This window comes from Geotrypetes seraphini, chromosome 5 (assembly GCF_902459505.1).
Source record: "Geotrypetes seraphini chromosome 5, aGeoSer1.1, whole genome shotgun sequence".
NCBI lineage: Eukaryota > Metazoa > Chordata > Amphibia > Gymnophiona > Dermophiidae > Geotrypetes > Geotrypetes seraphini.
In genome coordinates this window covers 38977376-38995120 of record NC_047088.1, presented here as the reverse complement: position 1 = coordinate 38995120, position 17745 = coordinate 38977376, and the positions used below count along the sequence as shown (strand labels likewise).

General features: G+C 43.2%; 1 protein-coding gene across 3 annotated transcripts in view; it reads right to left on the bottom strand.

Annotated features, from left to right (window-relative positions):
* The window catches only part of ATP11C (ATPase phospholipid transporting 11C), a 281152-nt gene that overhangs the window by 259168 nt on the left and 4239 nt on the right, over positions 1-17745 (bottom strand). For 2 of the 3 annotated variants that reach the window (XR_004539497.1, XM_033944970.1), the window contains exon 2: positions 16634-16749. Coding sequence is in view for 1 of the 3 variants with exons in the window: in XM_033944970.1 (XP_033800861.1) it covers positions 16634-16749 (116 nt within the window). In the remaining 2 variants the exon portion in view is untranslated. Of the gene's footprint in view, positions 1-13025; positions 13391-16633; positions 16750-17745 lie in introns of those variants that run through there. The other variant, XR_004539499.1, reaches the window with a different exon arrangement.

The window sequence follows — 17745 nt, the reverse complement described above, 5'->3', positions numbered from 1 at the left end:
AGATATAACGATCACTGTGATTGCAGGCACGATTAATACCTCCCTTTATAGAAAACCTGTCACAAGGAATACTATCCTTCATTTTGAGAGTTTTCACCCATATAGGTTGAGATTCAACCTCCCTATTGCACAATTTCTTCGGGTCCGGAGGGTATGTTCCACTCTAGGAGAGTTTAAGATACAAGCTAGAGCCCTATCTGAAAGGTTTAGGGAACGAGGATACCTAGAAAAATCTATAAGACAGGCATACCTTAGAGCTAGATTTGCTCAGCGGGAGCTCCTTATTCAGGAGCTTGAGTCATCCCAAATGGATGAAAATGAAGTACTCACTTGCGTGCTTCCTTTTTCTAGAGCAGTAAACCTGTTGGTTACCATGATGAAACGACACTGGTATATAGTGCAGGCGCACCAGGCGCTGAGGGAGTTTCCCAGGGTGGCATTCTCTAGGGGTATGACAATAGGACAAAAATGTAACAGCTTGAAATTTGGTGGAACAAAACTTGAAAGGAGGAGGGGGGGGACATATGAAGTGTGGCAGGTGCCAATGGTGCTCATTAACCATTGAAGGGGAGAGCTGGAATGTCCCAGGGAGGGACATTACGTTATATTCAAGAACTGATACAACTTGTATGTCATCAGATGTGGTTTATGCCATAATTTGTCCCTGTGGGCTAATTTACATAGGAAGGACTAGTAGGATGATTCGGGTCAGACTGACCGAACATAAATCCAGGATAATTAACAACGATATCCAGGCCCCCCTAGTAGCCCATTGGGTAACATGCCAGCACACGGTTGAACAGATCAGATGGAGGGTCATAAGTCAGACAGTTGGGGAAAAAGATCCACGTAAATTAAATGAAAGTGAACAAAGGCATATTTTCAGGCTCGACACTGTCGAACCACGGGGGTTGAACGCTGAAATTGAGTGGACTTCACTCATTGGTTGAGGTCGGGCCAATGGGACTTAGGGGGTGGCGCCTTTTACAGCTTAGAGGGACATTTAAACGCTGGTTTGAGACGCCGCGGCCATCTTACATTCTTAAATTTGAATAGTCGGATGACACGGGCGGCCATGGTGAGTGCTATATAACACGAGAGTTGTGAAGATGTATATACCAAGGAGGGAGAGTGGTCAGTTTTGAGCATTTTATAACAGCCCGGTTTTCCTTTTCTTGTTTCCAGGGAGACCCTTGATACAGCACTTTGTAGTGCGAAACATGGCATGTCGGGTATGACTCCCGGATGTTGGCTTCATATTAACAAGCTAAGTACACTTACACAGAAAGGGATTTAAAGAAATAATTTTGAAAAGAATTTTAAAAAATTAGTAAACTGCACTAGAAAAATTAGAATAAGCAGCCAATGATGAGCTCTCACGTAATTCTTCCCGCAATAGAAAGTGAGATAGCGGCGGAGTGGTGGGGCTGAGGCTACTTGTATAAGGCAAAAAACAGTTTTTGTAAGAAGGTGATATACAGCCTGGGATTGTGTGTTTATTATTTTCTTCTAGGAGATTAAGCAGCTGATGATACACTAGTTCTAATAATTTCACAAAGAAAGAAATGGAGGCAATGGTGCAGTAATTAGCAACTGAAGAGATTTGATTCCTTGTTGTTCTTAGTTACAGGTGTTATCATAAGCCCTTTGCTCTCTGGAAATATGCCGTTGTTAAGAATTGTCTGGGTCCAGTTGAAAAGTAAACCCTGAAAGGTTGGTGAAGAGAGTAGTATGATCTCAGGTGGGCAGGTGTCTAATGGGCACCGTACATACATGTATCGGCGAAGAGCTTCTGGAAAAGGTTCAGGTCCAGAGGGGCAAATGCCCTCTGGATCTGAACCTTTGGAGTGCTGAGCTCCATTGTTATAGAGAAGATGCGGTGTAAGGGCCTAAGGTTTAGTTTAGTTTCCCAGATTAGGGCTGCTGTGTGGTTCTTTTTTATTTATTTAATTAAAAATAATAGCAAGCATTTACACTTGTTAAAGAAACACAAATGGAACATTTTAACAAATAATGTTGTAATAAACAGGTAACAATACAACTTCTTCTTAGACCCCCCCAAATAAGCAAGTGGGGGAAGGTTCACCTATTGGAACTCAAATTTAAACATCAAGTAACAATAAAGAAAAAGAAATGGCTTTACGGATACAACTCCTCTCTTATATTATAACACCCATTTACTCCCTGAAGATCTTTTTCATGACTAGAAAGTTCCTAAGATGTTCTGGAATTTAAAAAAAAGTATATTTCATCCCCAGGTATTTAATGAGGCATTTACAGTGATAAACCAGTTGGAAAGTGGCTCTGAGCTTTTTCACTTCTTGCCTCATTAAAAGAAATGATTTTCTCCTCTCTTGTGTCTCTTTATTAAATCCAGATACGCTGTTCCATAAAAGGAGCTTGAGCTTTGCGAAAATACAACTTCAATACAGCATTAAGATCTTGCTGAAATACAAATGAGATGAGCAAGGTAGCTCTTTCCTCAATTTTTATAATGCATGTTTCCAAAATTTCTGAGATATTTCCCAAATCAAGTGGTTGAGGCAAAAGCCCTTGATTTACTGATGGTGGTTCGCTCCCTAGTTTCTTAGTGACACCAGGTAAATAATAAATTTTATTCAAAGGAGGAATAAGTTCAGGAGCGAAACCCAAAATTTGAACTACATAATTCAACTGAAGAAACCTCCAACATTTTTGGGAAATTTAATAGTCTCAAGTTTAATTGTCTATTATAATTCTCCAGTTGCTCTATTTTCTTATGTATCAAGAGTTTATCCTTTATCAGACCAGTATTAACAACTTTAAGAGCATTTATTTCTTCATTTACTACTTGAAACTTAGTTTCATTCTCCTTTTTAGTATCTTCAACTGTTTTTGTTAAAGAATCTACCTTTTTCACCAAGGAAGATGATTCCTCCGCTGTTTTCCGTATTGTTCCATCTATCCTCTGGATAGCTTTCCATACATCGAGCAGGGTCACCTCCGGGGAGTCGAGAGAGTCAAATGGCTATCTTCCTCCCTGCTGCTACTTCCTCCGTCCTGCTCCCCTCACTGGGAATAGCTCCTGCAGCCACCTCGGCATCAGAGCCTCTCTCGAGCAAGGACGAATCAGCTGCAGGGCATGGAGGAATTACCGGGTCAGGAGGCAAGAAAGAGACTTCCGGCTCTGGGGAGGTGCCCAAGTCTCGAGACACCAATTCCAACGAGCCTCACGTTCCACCCTGGAGAGGAGTTCTGATAGTGAAGTCCAGCAGAGTCTGTCGCAAATGTGTAGAAGTTACGGCCGGTGAGGGAACAGACTGAACTAAGTCTTTTTTTTAGTATGCAACATCTCATTCAGGAAAAAAGACAGAGACTCGCCAGCAGCACACCAGTCACACCGCCATCTTGGACCGCCCCCCCCCGCTGCTGTGTGGTTCCGAGAAACGATATCAGTAGTCCTTTGGTGCGTTAGTAGGGCTAAAGCTTGTAATGTAGCATCTGGATCTTTGAACAAAAGTAATCAGCAAGTTCATTGATTGGGGGGGGGGGGGTTCTTTCTGGGGGTTGCAGACTAGGATAGTGATGTTTGTTAATTTTGATATTATCCTGAAAAGCTCCTTGGTGTTAATGGAGTGGTCACCCACCACCTCTCTCCCCCCCTCTTCCAGCACCCACAATGAAAGCAGGCTGCCTCCAGTTGGTCAGAAGGCCTTCCCTAAGTCATGTCCCACCTCCTCCAATACAGTTTCGTATTTGAGGATGCCGTTTTTACATATGAAATCAGATAGGGCAGAAGCAGATGGAAATAAACAAGAATACTTTTCTTCCACTAAACTATCAGGGATGATCTCTGGGTAAGTCCTGAGGGTTTTTATGGGAGAAGGAAGCATTGGTGACTGAAATCCAGATGTCAGAGAAAGGGCGGGACCGCCGGAAGAGGAAGCAGCGCAGCAGGGCTCAGAGAAGGGGCGGGACCGCCGGCAGAGGAAACAGCTGGGCTCGCTGGCATCCGGAAACAAGGTAGACAGCTTCTCCATGGGGGAGGGGGGAGGCTGTGGGGGTGCGAGCGGTCCTTCGGGGTGGGAGTGCGAGCGCTCCTTCAGGGTAGGGGTGCGGGTGCATGCGAGCGGTCCTTCGGGGTGGGGGTGCGAGCAGTCCTGCGGGGGGGGTGAATCAGACGTCGGGGGGGGGGGGGGCATCAGGCTTTCAGGGTAGGGACAGGACTTCAAGGGGGAAAGGAGAGTCGGGGCGGGCGAAAAGAGAGTCGGGGTCTCCAGAGAAGAGTCGGGCAGCATGCGCAGTATATGGGTGTGCGCGGTATATAAAAATTTCTGTACATAAATTTGTGTTTTCCGCGCACTATACCCGTGTGCGCGTTTTACATGGGTGCGCGTTATCTACATGAAAATACGGTAGTTAGCAGCACATGGTAAAAGTCAATGCTAGCTGATTAATAATTCCACACCCAATCTCCATCACCTCCCATATATAAAGTTACCGTACGATTACCATATGCAAAACAGTAAATTACTGCCTTGGTGTGTCCTGCAATAAACTTGTTTTAGGGCTTAACTCACTTTAATAAAACAGGGCCCCTCGGGGGTGAGGGGGGAAGGGGAAAGTAGTAGTTTGAAAAGTGATGAGAGTGTTCTATTTAAAACAGTAATGCTAAACTTTCATATAAGAATCAAATTAGTTTCCTACAATGTAGGTCTGAGTTAAATTCAGGGGGGGGGAGGAGGGGGGTTACACTAAGGGACAGATGCAGAAAGCTAGCACAGATGTAAGAAAACAGAAGACATCTGCTCATAAGTTTCTGGGCATATAGGGCCCAGTGTTCTCCCCAGAAATTTTTTCCAGCCGGGTGGCATGAAAAAGTAGCCGGGTGGGGCGGGACAGGGAAATTTGGTGGTGGGGAAAATTAATGACTCCTTTTACTAAGCTGCAATAGCGTTTTTAGCGCGTGCAGAATTGCCACGCTACACGGCTAGAACTAACGCCAGCTCAATGTTGGTGTTATTGTCTAGCATGTGCGGCAATTCTGCGCGAGCTAAGCGCGCGGTAAAACCGCTATCGCATCTTAGTAAAAGGAGCCCTAAATGTGTACTATTTGTATTAGTTAATTATTATTAGTTATTTTCCAATGCTCAATATGACTTAAGGTTTGACACTTGTTCCATAATTTTTTATTAAATTTAAGAAGTATTCCATTCTAGAAGTGAATAATTAGATATTTGCCCTCTTTCAAATGGTATAGAGCAGCGTCTCTCAAACTTTTTTAACTCCGGCACACTAAACGGAGCAAATGTTTTTTGTGGCACACTAAATGCAGCAAATGTTTTTCATGGCTGGAAAAAATTTCTGGGGAGAACACTGTTGCCTTTAGCTTTCAAGGTCCAATCACATCAAAGACTGATGCTTATCTGGGCAGTTGTATAATAAAAAGAATGGATAAGATAACATGAGAAGTGAAATTGTCATGAATCAGAGGGATATATACCCTGTAGGTCCTAAATGCAGGCTTGTGGATTAGATATAAACTATGAAGGCAGTGGTGTACCTAGCATATGTGACAGCCGAGGCCCATCATTTTTTTACACCCCCCCATCTGTATGAAAAACATGATTTTTAGTAAGAATCCATACGTCACACAAGAGTGTACCTAGGAAAAGGCAGCATCTTGCATATTGCAGTGAGCAGTATATCAATACACCCATTGTAAAACTAAACAAGCCAGACTAGTACAGATCAATCCTGCACAGTCAATCCTAACTGAAAACCATGTCTTTCGAACACACCTTCGCCTAGTATGGAATATGTAATCACAAACTAACCCCTCTCCCTTTTACAAATCTGTAATGTGGTTTTTAGCCATGGTGGTAACAGTTCAGACTCTCATAGAATTCTGAGAAATTACCATCATGGCCAGTGCTAAAAAAAAAGCTCTACAGTTTTGTAAAAGGGGGGATAAAATAGAAAAATGTAGACAAAGGTTAAATTGAACTACCAAGAAGCTGGACTCTGCATACAATGCAACACCACAGAAACAGCGATGCATCTTCCCTAAAGCAAAAAAATAAATAAATATTATTTTTTTCTACATTGTCTTTTCTGGTTTCTGCTTTCCTCATAGTCTTGACACTCTTTTCCTTTCATCCACTGTCTACCCTCTCTCTGCCCCTTCTATATGGCATCTTCTGTCCTTGTATTCCCCTTCCATCTCTCCCTTCACCCCTATTATTCTGGCATCCATCTTCTTCCCTTCCCTCCTTCAATGGTCTGGCATCTCTCTCCCCTTCTTCCCTTCCCTCTCCCACACCCCCATGGTCTGCCATTTCAATCTCCTCTCCCTTCCCCCCACTTCCATCAGCATCTGCCCCCTTTCTTTCCCTCTAACCCAATTCCATCCAGTATCCTTCCCCCTTATGTCTCTCTCTCCTTTCCGTGCACACCAATTCCATCAGCATCTGCCCCCTTTCTCTCCCTCCACCACCCTTCCATACCACCCTGACCTCCTTTTTCTCCCTCCACCACCCTTCTATACTCCTCTCTCCCTCCAAACCAGCAAGGTCCCATGATGACTGCTTCTGTTGCCTCTGCCTCTGTAAGATGTAAGTGACATTGGAGGGGGTGGGCCGGCAGACACAGGGAATTGCAGCAAGGTTCCGCAATGACTGCAGCTGCCGGTCCTCCCCTTCCGATGTCACTTACGTCTTCCGGAGGCAGAGGCAGCAAATGCAGTCATCATGGGACCTTCCTGCACTTCAGTGCGGCTGCCGACTCTGCTTCAGAATAAGTACGGCAGCCGTGCTGAGGTGCAGGTGCCATTTAGAGCAGCTTGGAAGGTTCTGGATCCAGCCGGCTGTGTACCCCCCTAGGGCTGGCACCCGGGGCAGTCTGCCACTGTATGAGGGGACAAAAAATAATAGAAAGAATGGATAACTTGACCGATTTTAGACATGTCATACAATTATAACCACAAAAATACGTCATAAAATGTAATTCTAAACTCAAAAGACTCCAGACGAAAAGCATACTATAGAAAGGAAACCAGAAAAGACCAAACCCATAGTACTAAGATCCAAATGCTAAAATCGGACATGTCCATTACGAAGAGACATGTGGATCACCACTAATTATAACGAGTGAGTCTTTAAAATATGAGATGGTAACGGATAGCCAGACCTGGTGAACGGAAGTGACAAATACTGGAGCCAAAACCAGAGCACCGTGATGAAACTTGAATATGGATACCTTGCATTTCTTGGCGTTGAAGCCCAGCTGCCAGGTAGATGGCCAACGTTCCAACAAAAACAGGTCCTGCGTCATACTATCGTGTAAATCGGAGCCGCTCACTATGTTACATAGTTTGGCATTGTCGGCGAATAGTGTTATTTTACCTTGAAGCCCCTGAGTCAGGTCCCCTATGAATAAGTTTTAAAGGAGCGTGCCCAAGACTGAGCCCCAAGACTGAGCCACTTGTCACTTCTGACGTTTTAGAGAGGGTACTATTAACCACCACCCTCTGAAGTCTACCATTGGCTATTTTTTGGGCTTGCGAGCTACTTTTAAAATGACCAAGTCAAAATGATCTACCAATAATAAAAAAATTTTTAAAAACCACAAAGCACACTGTATGCAGAGAAAATGTTAATAATTATTCCTATTCCGGGGTTTTCTCAAAGAGGTCAAAGCAGATGACTCTATGCACTGTCACCTCACTAACAACCATACAAAAATAGACAAATATACCCCCTCCCTTTTTACTAAACCACGATAGCAGTTTTTACACCATGGAGCTACGCTGAATGCCCAGCGCTGCTTTTGACGCTCATAGGCTCCCTGCGCTAAAAAACGCTATTGCAGTTTAGTAAAAGGGGACCATAGTGTAAAATATAGACAGCAGTTATAAATTCAGACACATTTTGATCAGTAAATTTAAAATAAAATCATTTTTCCTACCTTATTGTCTGGTGATTTCATGAGTCTCTGGTTGCACTTTCTTCTTCTGACTGTGCATCCAATCTTTCTTCCCTTCTTTCAGCCTGTATGCTTCCTCTCCTCCTGACCTCATTCCCCTCCCCCCCCCCAACTTTTTCTTCCTCTCTTCCTGCCCTTTCTTTCTTTCTCTCTTCATGCCCCCTTTCTTTTTTTTCTGTTTCTCTTCCTGCCCTCTTACTTTCTTTCTCCTTGCCCTCCTCCAAGCCACTGCCAATGTCACTGCCATCGGGGAACAGGCCCCAAAGCCGCTGGCTGCCGCCCCCTCTCCCCCCAAGCTCTCCCTACTTCGGGCCGACAAGCATTCTTCTCCCCGATGTCAATTCTGCCGTCGGAGAAGAAGGCTGATCGGCCCAAGATCACAATTGATTGGGGGAAATGCTGCTGGGTCCTGCCTTCGCAGAAACTGAAAATAAGCAGGACCCGGCAACAAGAAGAGCAAATGGAAAGCTTCACTGACCTGTCTCCCGCCTTAGCCCGTAGCGAATTTATGCTTCGGGGATCTAACATGTGCGTGCCAGCTTCCCTTCTCTTCCCTCCCCCCCCCCCGGACATAACTTCCGGTTTCGGAGGGAAGAGAAGGGAAGCCGGCACACACACATTAAAGCCCCGGAGCATAAGTTCGCTACGGGCTAAGGTGAAATCATCAAGCCGTTTTTTTTAATGTTGAGCAGCAGCGGAGGCAGCAGAATTTAGCTGGGCGGTCATCTAAATTACCCGGTTGGACCGCCCAGCTGAAAGGCCCTAGGGAGAACACTGGGGCCCAATTCTACATGTCACCTAAAAAGCAGCACTGCATCCCTCCAGATGAGCACAGTGCGTAAAACGCATCTACAGCCATTTCCTCCGTCAGCTATGGAGCCACTTACCCACACAGATAAGGTCACTAGACTCACTAATGACCTTCCGTAGAGCTGTAAAGACTTTACTCTTCCACCAATTGGACCATCAGTGACCAGCTTCCTCATTTTACTTCTCCAAGTACTCTTTGCTGTGACCAGTCTGGACTCTAGAATAAGAGCTGTAATTGTCTAACTGTGACCTATTTGTTGTCGTGACTAGTCTGTTCTCAAATCGATTGTGAATGTCAATTTGTAACCCGTTCTGAGCTTTTGGGAGAACAGGATAGAATCAAAATAAATAAATAAAAATAAATTAGTGTGGCACTAAGCGCGATTCTATAAAAAGTTAAGCGCACTGTATAGAATCACACTTAGTGCCACCTAGATGGCATTAGGTGCCACTTTGAGTACTAACTCAGGTATACCCTATTGATGCCAGGGTTTTCTTGGCCTAAATCAAAAACAGACAACCTGAAAACATGTCCATGATCTACTCCAAACCGCATTCGCTTTAAGGTAGGTGCTTTAGACCAGTGGTTCCCAACCCTGTCCTGGAGGACCACCAGCCAGTCAGATTTTCTGGATAGCCCTAATGAATATGCATGGAGCAGATTTGCATGCCTGTCACCTCCTTCATATGCAAATCTCTCTTTTGCATATTCATTAGGGCTATCCTGAAAACCTGACTGACCGGTGGTCCTCCAGGACAGGGAATCACTGCTTTAGACTAAGCACATACCAATTTGTGCACCTAACTTTAAGTTAAGTCCACAGGTTAAATTGCCAATTATGAGTGTTAATTAAGCCTATTAGTTAATTAAGTTAGGCACTTGCATCAATTAGGCATGCCAATATAGCAGTGTATCGCAAACTGTGTGCGCGGTAAGATTCTGGGTGTGCTGCAAGACACTAGCCGATGCCAACTGACTGCCTACAGGACGTGCCTCTTGCCGCAGTCAGTCAGCTGGTACCTCTCCGCCTCTCGCACACACCCACACCGGCATAGTAATAGCAAGCTCAGGGCCCTATCTGGAGGGCCTCAACACATGCATGGACATTGATGTCGCATGCATGTGTGATGTCATATCATCACGTCAATGTCCAAGCCCTCCAGACACAGCCCCAAGTTTACTGTGCCGCGGCTTGAAAACGTTTGCAAGACACTGCAATATAGGCACCTAAGATGGACTTTATAGAATTAGGGGGGAGGGGACAATGCTGAAGAGGATTTGGCACAGAAGTTAACCCTGAGCAAAACCATTTTTTTAAGACAACAGCACAATGGATAATAAAACAAACTGTAATAAGCTATCAGCTATTCAACTCCCAATACATAGAAATATGCATAAGATTCTTAATATGAACACAACACAACTTGAATGCCAGGTCTGCGGAAGCACAGAACGTTAACTCATTCTTCCTCAGTAGGGCCTGTGAGGATTTAACACCAGTTTCTTATTTTTGCTGCAAGCTTAATAGTACCAAAAACTTTAAAGTCAAAACGGGAAGTGATTGTTCCATGCACACATCCAACCAGAAAAAAAAAAGTTCTATTTGCACATTAACTATAATGCTATTCTGCGCATAACACTTTTGAGATACCAATATTTATTCACAGCACATGCAGAGATACACACTGCTACTTTCATTTTGCTCTGACATGCACACATTACTAGTTGCCCTCAACACAGAACCTTGTGCCCGTGAAGCTGTTATTACAAGTCCTGCATGCTTCAAACATGCACATGATTAGCCTACTGCATCAGTGAGCACAAAACGTTTACATTAGATTTGTGTTAGAAACTGTGCAGTCAGCTATTAGTGCACAGCCTAATATGCAGCTTTCAGCATCAGCCAAGTCTCCAGGCATCAAGGTAGCTTCCCTCAAGCCTTTATCCATTTAATAATAGTTTTAATATGCTGATCTAACAATGATTTTAATTAACAAAATCCAATGTTAGCTAGTCAGGCATATTTGTAATATAAGTAATTACTACACATCTGTATTTTATTCACACTATTCAGAAGATTAAGAACCTGTCCCAATTCAAGACCAGTCAAAAACAAGTCTCAGAGGCTGATGTAGAAATCATGTGTTAAAGCCAAATGAAGGGGTTTCAAAGTCCCTCCTCGAGGGCCACAATCCAGTCGGGTTTTCAGGATTTCCCCAATAAATATCCATGAGATTTATTTGCATGCACTGCTTTCATTGTACGCTAATAGATCTCATGCATATTCATTGGGGAAATCCTGAAAACCCAACTAGATTGCGGCCCTCGAGGAGGGACTTTGACATCCCTGGCCAAATGCATGTCTTCTAATGTGCTTCACTATAATATAGCTATTTTATTTTAGAGCTTTTAATATCATTCGAACATCAAAACTAGAGAAAAGCTTTCAAAATAACATTCTCCAGAAACTCAGTGATACCACTCTGGGCTCAATTACGCTCAAAGCCCAAAGCTTTATGTATCCAATCGTCACTGGTCCGTTCTATATTCATATTTAGTTATTTCTATTTTTTTGACGTGTAATAAATCTTACTTATTTAAACAGAATAAATGCTGAGAAAATGATGACTTCTAATGTGAACATGTTAAAGCTTTACTCTTCAATGCAGTAAACAAATGGCATTCAAACTACCACTGTTTTTAAATAGTGTTTGCTGCCAGCAAAATACACAGCATACATCACGGCAGTAGTATGCAGCCTTTTGCTACTGAAGAGCAAAAAAAACATCCTTTATTTGACAAACTGACCCTATGTGATGTATCCCATGATGCACTGTAATGGGTCAGGCACTAACATTTTGGAAAGATGTTTACTCAATCCAGCCTGCACATTGCCATCACTCCTGCCTTTTCTACAAGGTATGCAGGAGGGAGTAGTTGCAAGGAGCTTTTAGAGGAAAAGGAGAAACAGGCTTTACAGATGGTCCTGCGGCTCAAACTAACCCATGCCACCTATGAGATAGCATTAAAATCCCTGACTTATGTATGAAAAAATCTGAAAGCTGTGTGCAATTCTCTGTATTAGCTTCATTAACATTAGTTTATGGTGGATTTATGCAGAAGTGTTTGTTTTGGAAGTAGTAGAGCTTCACTATATGTATTTAATAATAATTTGCTTAAGCTTGCCATATTTCTGTCTGATCTGCACTTTTCTTACTCTGTGTATGTGTTAGGGCCGTTTGATGCAGAAAGCTAGCGCAGATGCTGGCATGGGCTTAAGTGACCTGCACAATTTTACTGGTGTGCAATGCAGATTGGTATTCCTTGTAAAATACTCTGTCCACTTACCACAAAATATTTCGTAAAATACTTTTAATACAGAAGAAAGAGAAAAAAAAAAAGTAAAATCAAGTACATACTATATGACTTGAAGAAAGGAAAAAAAAAAAAAAAAAAGAGTAATTTGAGATCCTAACAGCTATCTAACTTCTATTCACATCAGCAGATCCAGTAATACTTACACCTAAGGTGTGATCGATAGTTCTGCCTAGAAGCTATTAAGGTAGGCTAATATACCTTAGAATGGCATTTCTAAATTACTATTAGACACTAAATTACTCTGGAACAGGTTAAAAATTGTCATTCCAATAAAGTTAGCTGAATCTACTCAACTTGTCACTATTAAGCAGTTAAGCTATCGTCTATCAGCTCACATGGAAGTGTCAGTCCTACCCACGACCCCACTTAAGCAAGCCCTGCGAGTGCAACCGATCCACGAGCAACCCCCACTACTAAACAAAGTCCTTCACCGAGGAGTCATGACCGCTGGGACGCTGCGCCCGCAGGATCGACCAAACTCCGATATTGCAACAAGGGTATGCATGGCAACTTCGTCAGAACCCTACCCGACAGTTTATATGAGCCCAGTTTGCAGACCACAAACACCCCCCACCCTTAAAAAAAAAAACAAAACTAACAACTGCTGTTTGTTTATCTTGCAGAGCTCATCTTGCAGATCAATGACAGCCTGGCTGGTCCTGCATGTGGAAAAAAGGCGGCAACAGCAGCACCACACGGAGAAAACTCACTTGGAAGCCTCTCGGCACATTACATGTAAGAATTTTTAAAAAAAACCACAGCAAGTCCCTAGGGAAATAATGGGAACTGAATAGAAAGCAATGCCGCCGCGTGCACTTCCATCAAGGGGGGGGGGGAGCACAGGAACAGCCGCAACCCCGCTCGTTCTACTCACCAAGAGGTTGTAGCCCCAGCGGAACATCGCGACGTCCTGCAGGGTCGGCCAGCCGTTCGTTGACACGCCGCGGCAGAGAGCCGAGCCTTAGAGTGCCGCCGCGGCCGCCGCCACCTCCGGCAGCATCGCTCTCCGCTCGGGCGCCGTCGCGGGACAGAGGAGCCAGGACCGAGGCTGGGGAAAAGCAGCGGCCCCGGCCCCTCACCTCGGCGACGGAACCCGCACGTGAGGCGCTCAGCCTGTCACGGGCTCCAACGCTCAGAGGAAGAAAGGCTACAGGCCGCCACCGGCGCAGAACGCAAATTACAAATAGACACACACACACACCGGCTCACTTCCACTTTCTACTACCGCCGCCGGCCCCGCCCTCACCCAACTACCCCCCTCCTTCGCGCATGCGTGCGCCCGTCGCCGGGCGGGGCTTGCTCCTCTCCTTCCCGCCCCTCCGTGCTCGCCGCCACTGGCTGCTGGGAAAGGGAGTCCCGAGGCTGCCCCGCGAGTTGCCTGAGCGCAGATTCGAATCGCGCGGAAGGGTGTTCGGTTATGCGCGAATTCAATTTTTATTTTTATTTTTTATCAGTGGTCATTTTCTCCTTTACAGCTGACGTGGAAGGTGGAACCCTTGGTCCGCTGCTTTATGTACCAACGTGGATAGAATGACAGAGTGGTGGCACTTAGGCAAAGTTCCCTCATAAACTGGGTTTTAATATCTGTAACTTTACTGATCTCCTCCCTCTACTACTGCTACTACTGTCAGTACTACTAGGCATACACAGCACTAGATATCCATGGACTATATACAATCTAGTCGAGACAAACATATATAACAAACAAGAATGTATTAATGAGAAGTGAATAAGATTTAGAAAGCAACCTCAGAAAAGTGAGTTTCTAAGACTGGATTGCAAAATGTGACCCAAACTTATGTACATAAATGGTAAGTGGATTTCATGCATGACTTTTGAAAATCTATTTAATATGTCCCCAAAGTTCCACTTGTTTATGGGGCCAAATTTTTGTTTGTTAGGAACTTATACATTAGATCCTTGAAAATGCACTTAAGTGTATATTGGCAGCTATTGTGTATCTCCTTATTTTCACACACATTAGGTCCTAACCAAGCTTTTGAAAATTTACCCCAGTGTCTCTTTGAATCCTCTTATATTTAGTATTCTACAATCTGGACCCAGTATTGGAATAGTGCAACAGATTGTGCATGGTCTTTGTTTTGTTTTACTGATGTGGTGCAATTGTAATGTGCTGGCTGTCACACTATTTTTCATGCTATTTCTACTTATGCATCTTTGTGGATGCATTCTTTTTGTGATTGTGTTTAAAACAAAAAATAAAACAGAAAAATGTGCCGTATTTTTTTGCACTATAACATGCACCTGACCATAAGACACACCCTAGATTTAGAGGAGGAAAACAAGAAAAAAAATATTCTGAACCAAATTGTGTACTAATATATACCAGGCTCTGCACCCAGCCCTCCTCACTCCCTGCCAGGCTCTGCACCCAAGCCTGGCACCCATTCCAGGGCGCCCTATCCTCCCCACACAACACAAGCACCAAAAGGGAAAGAGAAGGGCAGTTTATTCTGGGGAAAAAACGTTATTCTTCAAAGAAAATATTTCTTCCAAGACATTAATATCATTGAGTGGGCTGGTCTGGTAGGTTGTATGTGTAAAAGGCATTTGTGTATAGAGGTGTTGTGTGCAAGTGTGTTTGCTGGTCTTACCGCTACTCTTGTGTCTGGGGGCTATGACTCATAGGTTGCTCTGAGTGCAGGTATGGCTTGGCATCCAACCTAGACTCAGTGTCCACTCCTGAGCAGCTGCTGAGGGGCGGGGCTCACAGGGCAGGTGTGCAACCTCTAAACATGGAATTGCTCGGAGCATTGAAAGGGCCACCGCTGCATTTCCTGGCTGACTGGTACAATGTGGGGACACCGCTCCATTTCACTGCATTTGGGCATAGTGGATAGTATGTGGTCTCAACCTTCGGCAGTCATCTGCGCCGCAGATGGGCTGTTCTTGCCATATTTGGAGCTGGGCCGCAAATTGCTAGGTTTGGCTGGGCTTTGGGAGGAGTGTGGTAGGCAAAGAGTGAACACCCAAAAGCCGGAGTCCCAACGAGAAGCCTGCCCTCCATACAACGCATCAACATTGCCGCGCAGAGCAAGCAACTGCGGAATCACTTCTACCTCGGTCCCCCTCCATGCTGAAACTACAGAAAGGAACGTCGCTTTCTGAATGGTTGACGTCAGTTCTCGCAAGTCCCGCGAGAACTGATGGCAGCTATTCAGAAAGCTGCACGGGCTCAGGCAGTGCCAGCCGATACACTGTGAGACCACCAGGCTATAAGGGACATTTAAAAAGGTGCGGGGAGGGGGGGTTGTAAAAATTTGTATCTTCACTGCTTAAGACACACCGACATTTCCACCCACTTTTGGGTGGAAAAAAAATGCATCTTATGGAGTGAAAAATGTGATACATGGTCTCAATGTGGACCTACATATATTCATATAAGAAGTTTTAATCTTCTCTCAGCACCTCTTCCGGAGGACTGAAGAAGTCATATGGTCTTCTATATTTCTGTGTTTGAGGAACAATCCAAACATGAAACCTCTTTCCAACAAAAACAGTTGTGTTTATTGGTTTGCATGGCTCTCCATTCATAGTAGTTGCAGAACAGCATCCTTTCTCTGATCAGGTACCTAATCCTCACCTACTTAATACAGGGTTTGATGGAAGATTTGTTTGAATTATTAGGATTATGTTGATGAAAACACATTTCTGGAAGCATCTGCAAGTTAAATAATGTTTTTAATTGTAATTCAAAAATGTAGAAATTAAGAAACTTTAAACAAAAATCTAGGGAGCTCATGTAAGAGATGAGCAGAGAAGGACCTGCTTCTGTTTAACTCCATAAGCTTCTCCTCTCTTCTTGATCTTTCTAATAGAGATCTTTGCAATACTTTTTGAAAAAGGAAGAGAGTACTTTCCTGATGCTATATGGACAGATTTGTTAATAACCCCCTCATACCTTGCCACTTAAAGTTGCATGAAAAGATAAGAAAAAATTTGACTTACAGACCACGAGTTGGTGGGTCTGCATAAGGAAAATGCCTCCATTCAGATGAATAAGTCTTTCTTAACTGATCTTACTGGAGCTATACTAAAGGTGTTGGGCTCTAAATTTAAGACAGAATTAAACAAGTTTGAGACTATCTTGCAAAACTTATTAGACATTGGTAAGAAGGCTATCAATATTGAAAATGACTTCTCAGCAGTGGAGAATGAAGTGAATTAATACTGCAATTTATTTGAATAACAATCCAATTAGCACCAAAATTTTACCTAGCACAGTATCAGCATCTAGACAGCTTGAGGCTGGGGCTGGAGACTGGTTTGTTTTCCCCTCTAATTATTACAATGATCCACTGCTTCTGTCTTGATTACCTACTTATCTCTAGTGACTTTTTTGATAAGGTATTCAGAATTGAAGTCATCTCATTGAAGATATGGGAGCATACTCCAGTAGGGACTGAAGTTGGGGGTTTTGAGTATGTGGGCAGGGAGAGATACTAGAGATTCCCAAATTACCTGTGTAGAGACAAGATGATTTATCCGTTTTTGCTGGACAAATAGAAAGATTATCATGAAGATGAAAAAGAGTCGCTCTCCTCCTCCTCCTTTACTGGAAGGCTTCCAAGGTGGTACTGAAACAGAATATAATTTCCTATGTAGTTAAAAATAAACAAGTACCCTTTTAAACTCTTTTGAAATTAGAGGAAGAATTGCAGAAAGATAAAAGTTTATTTTCCCATGTGCTTACTCTTACAAACAGGAACACATTTTTGGCATTGCATGCAATCATCTGTACTTCTATTTATGAATATACAAGTAAAGACAGCAAGTTATCAATTTAGGCCATGATATTCAAATAACTTCTACATTTAGGGGGAAATTCTATAAGAGGCACCTAAAGTTAGGCCCCTAAATAAGTAGGCACCTAACAAATAGTAAATTTGCCTCAATAATGAGCTTTATCAAGCTCATAATTGGAAAAAAAAAATTTAATTAGGAGTAACGCCTGTTTTCCTAGGTGCAATTTTATAAAAGATATACGTGTCTAACACAAAAGTAGGCATTTTTAGGGATGGAGAAACACTTATTTATTTAAAAATTTATATACTGTGTATTGCCTATACAGTTTCCATAGTAACAAGCATAAAATGTTAAACAAACACACATAATTCAGTTGTTAAAAAAAAACAACACTCTTAAAAATGGTCTGTAAACATCAGAAATCTTCAAATCCAGTTTGAATATAAAATTTCAACTCAAAAAAGCCTTCACAAACAGTTGAGTTTTTAACATTTTCTTAAAATCCATTCTAGCAGCAACAAATGCAGAATTCCTGGCAGCATATTCCACAGCTTTACACCCACTACAGATAACATAGTCGCACCAGTCTTAATGTGGGAGATTAACACATTACCTTCTAAACATAATTTCATACTGTTTTCTGACCTCAGACTCTTTTAGGCTGATAGAATAAAAAAAACTCTTGAAAAACAGCAGGAGAGACTTGAGGCACCTTTTACTAAGCTGCGCCAATGGTTTTAGCGCGCACTATATTGCCGCACGCGCTAGTCACTAATGCCTCCATTGAGCTGGTGTTAGTTTTTCCACGTAGTGCGAGGATTAGCGCG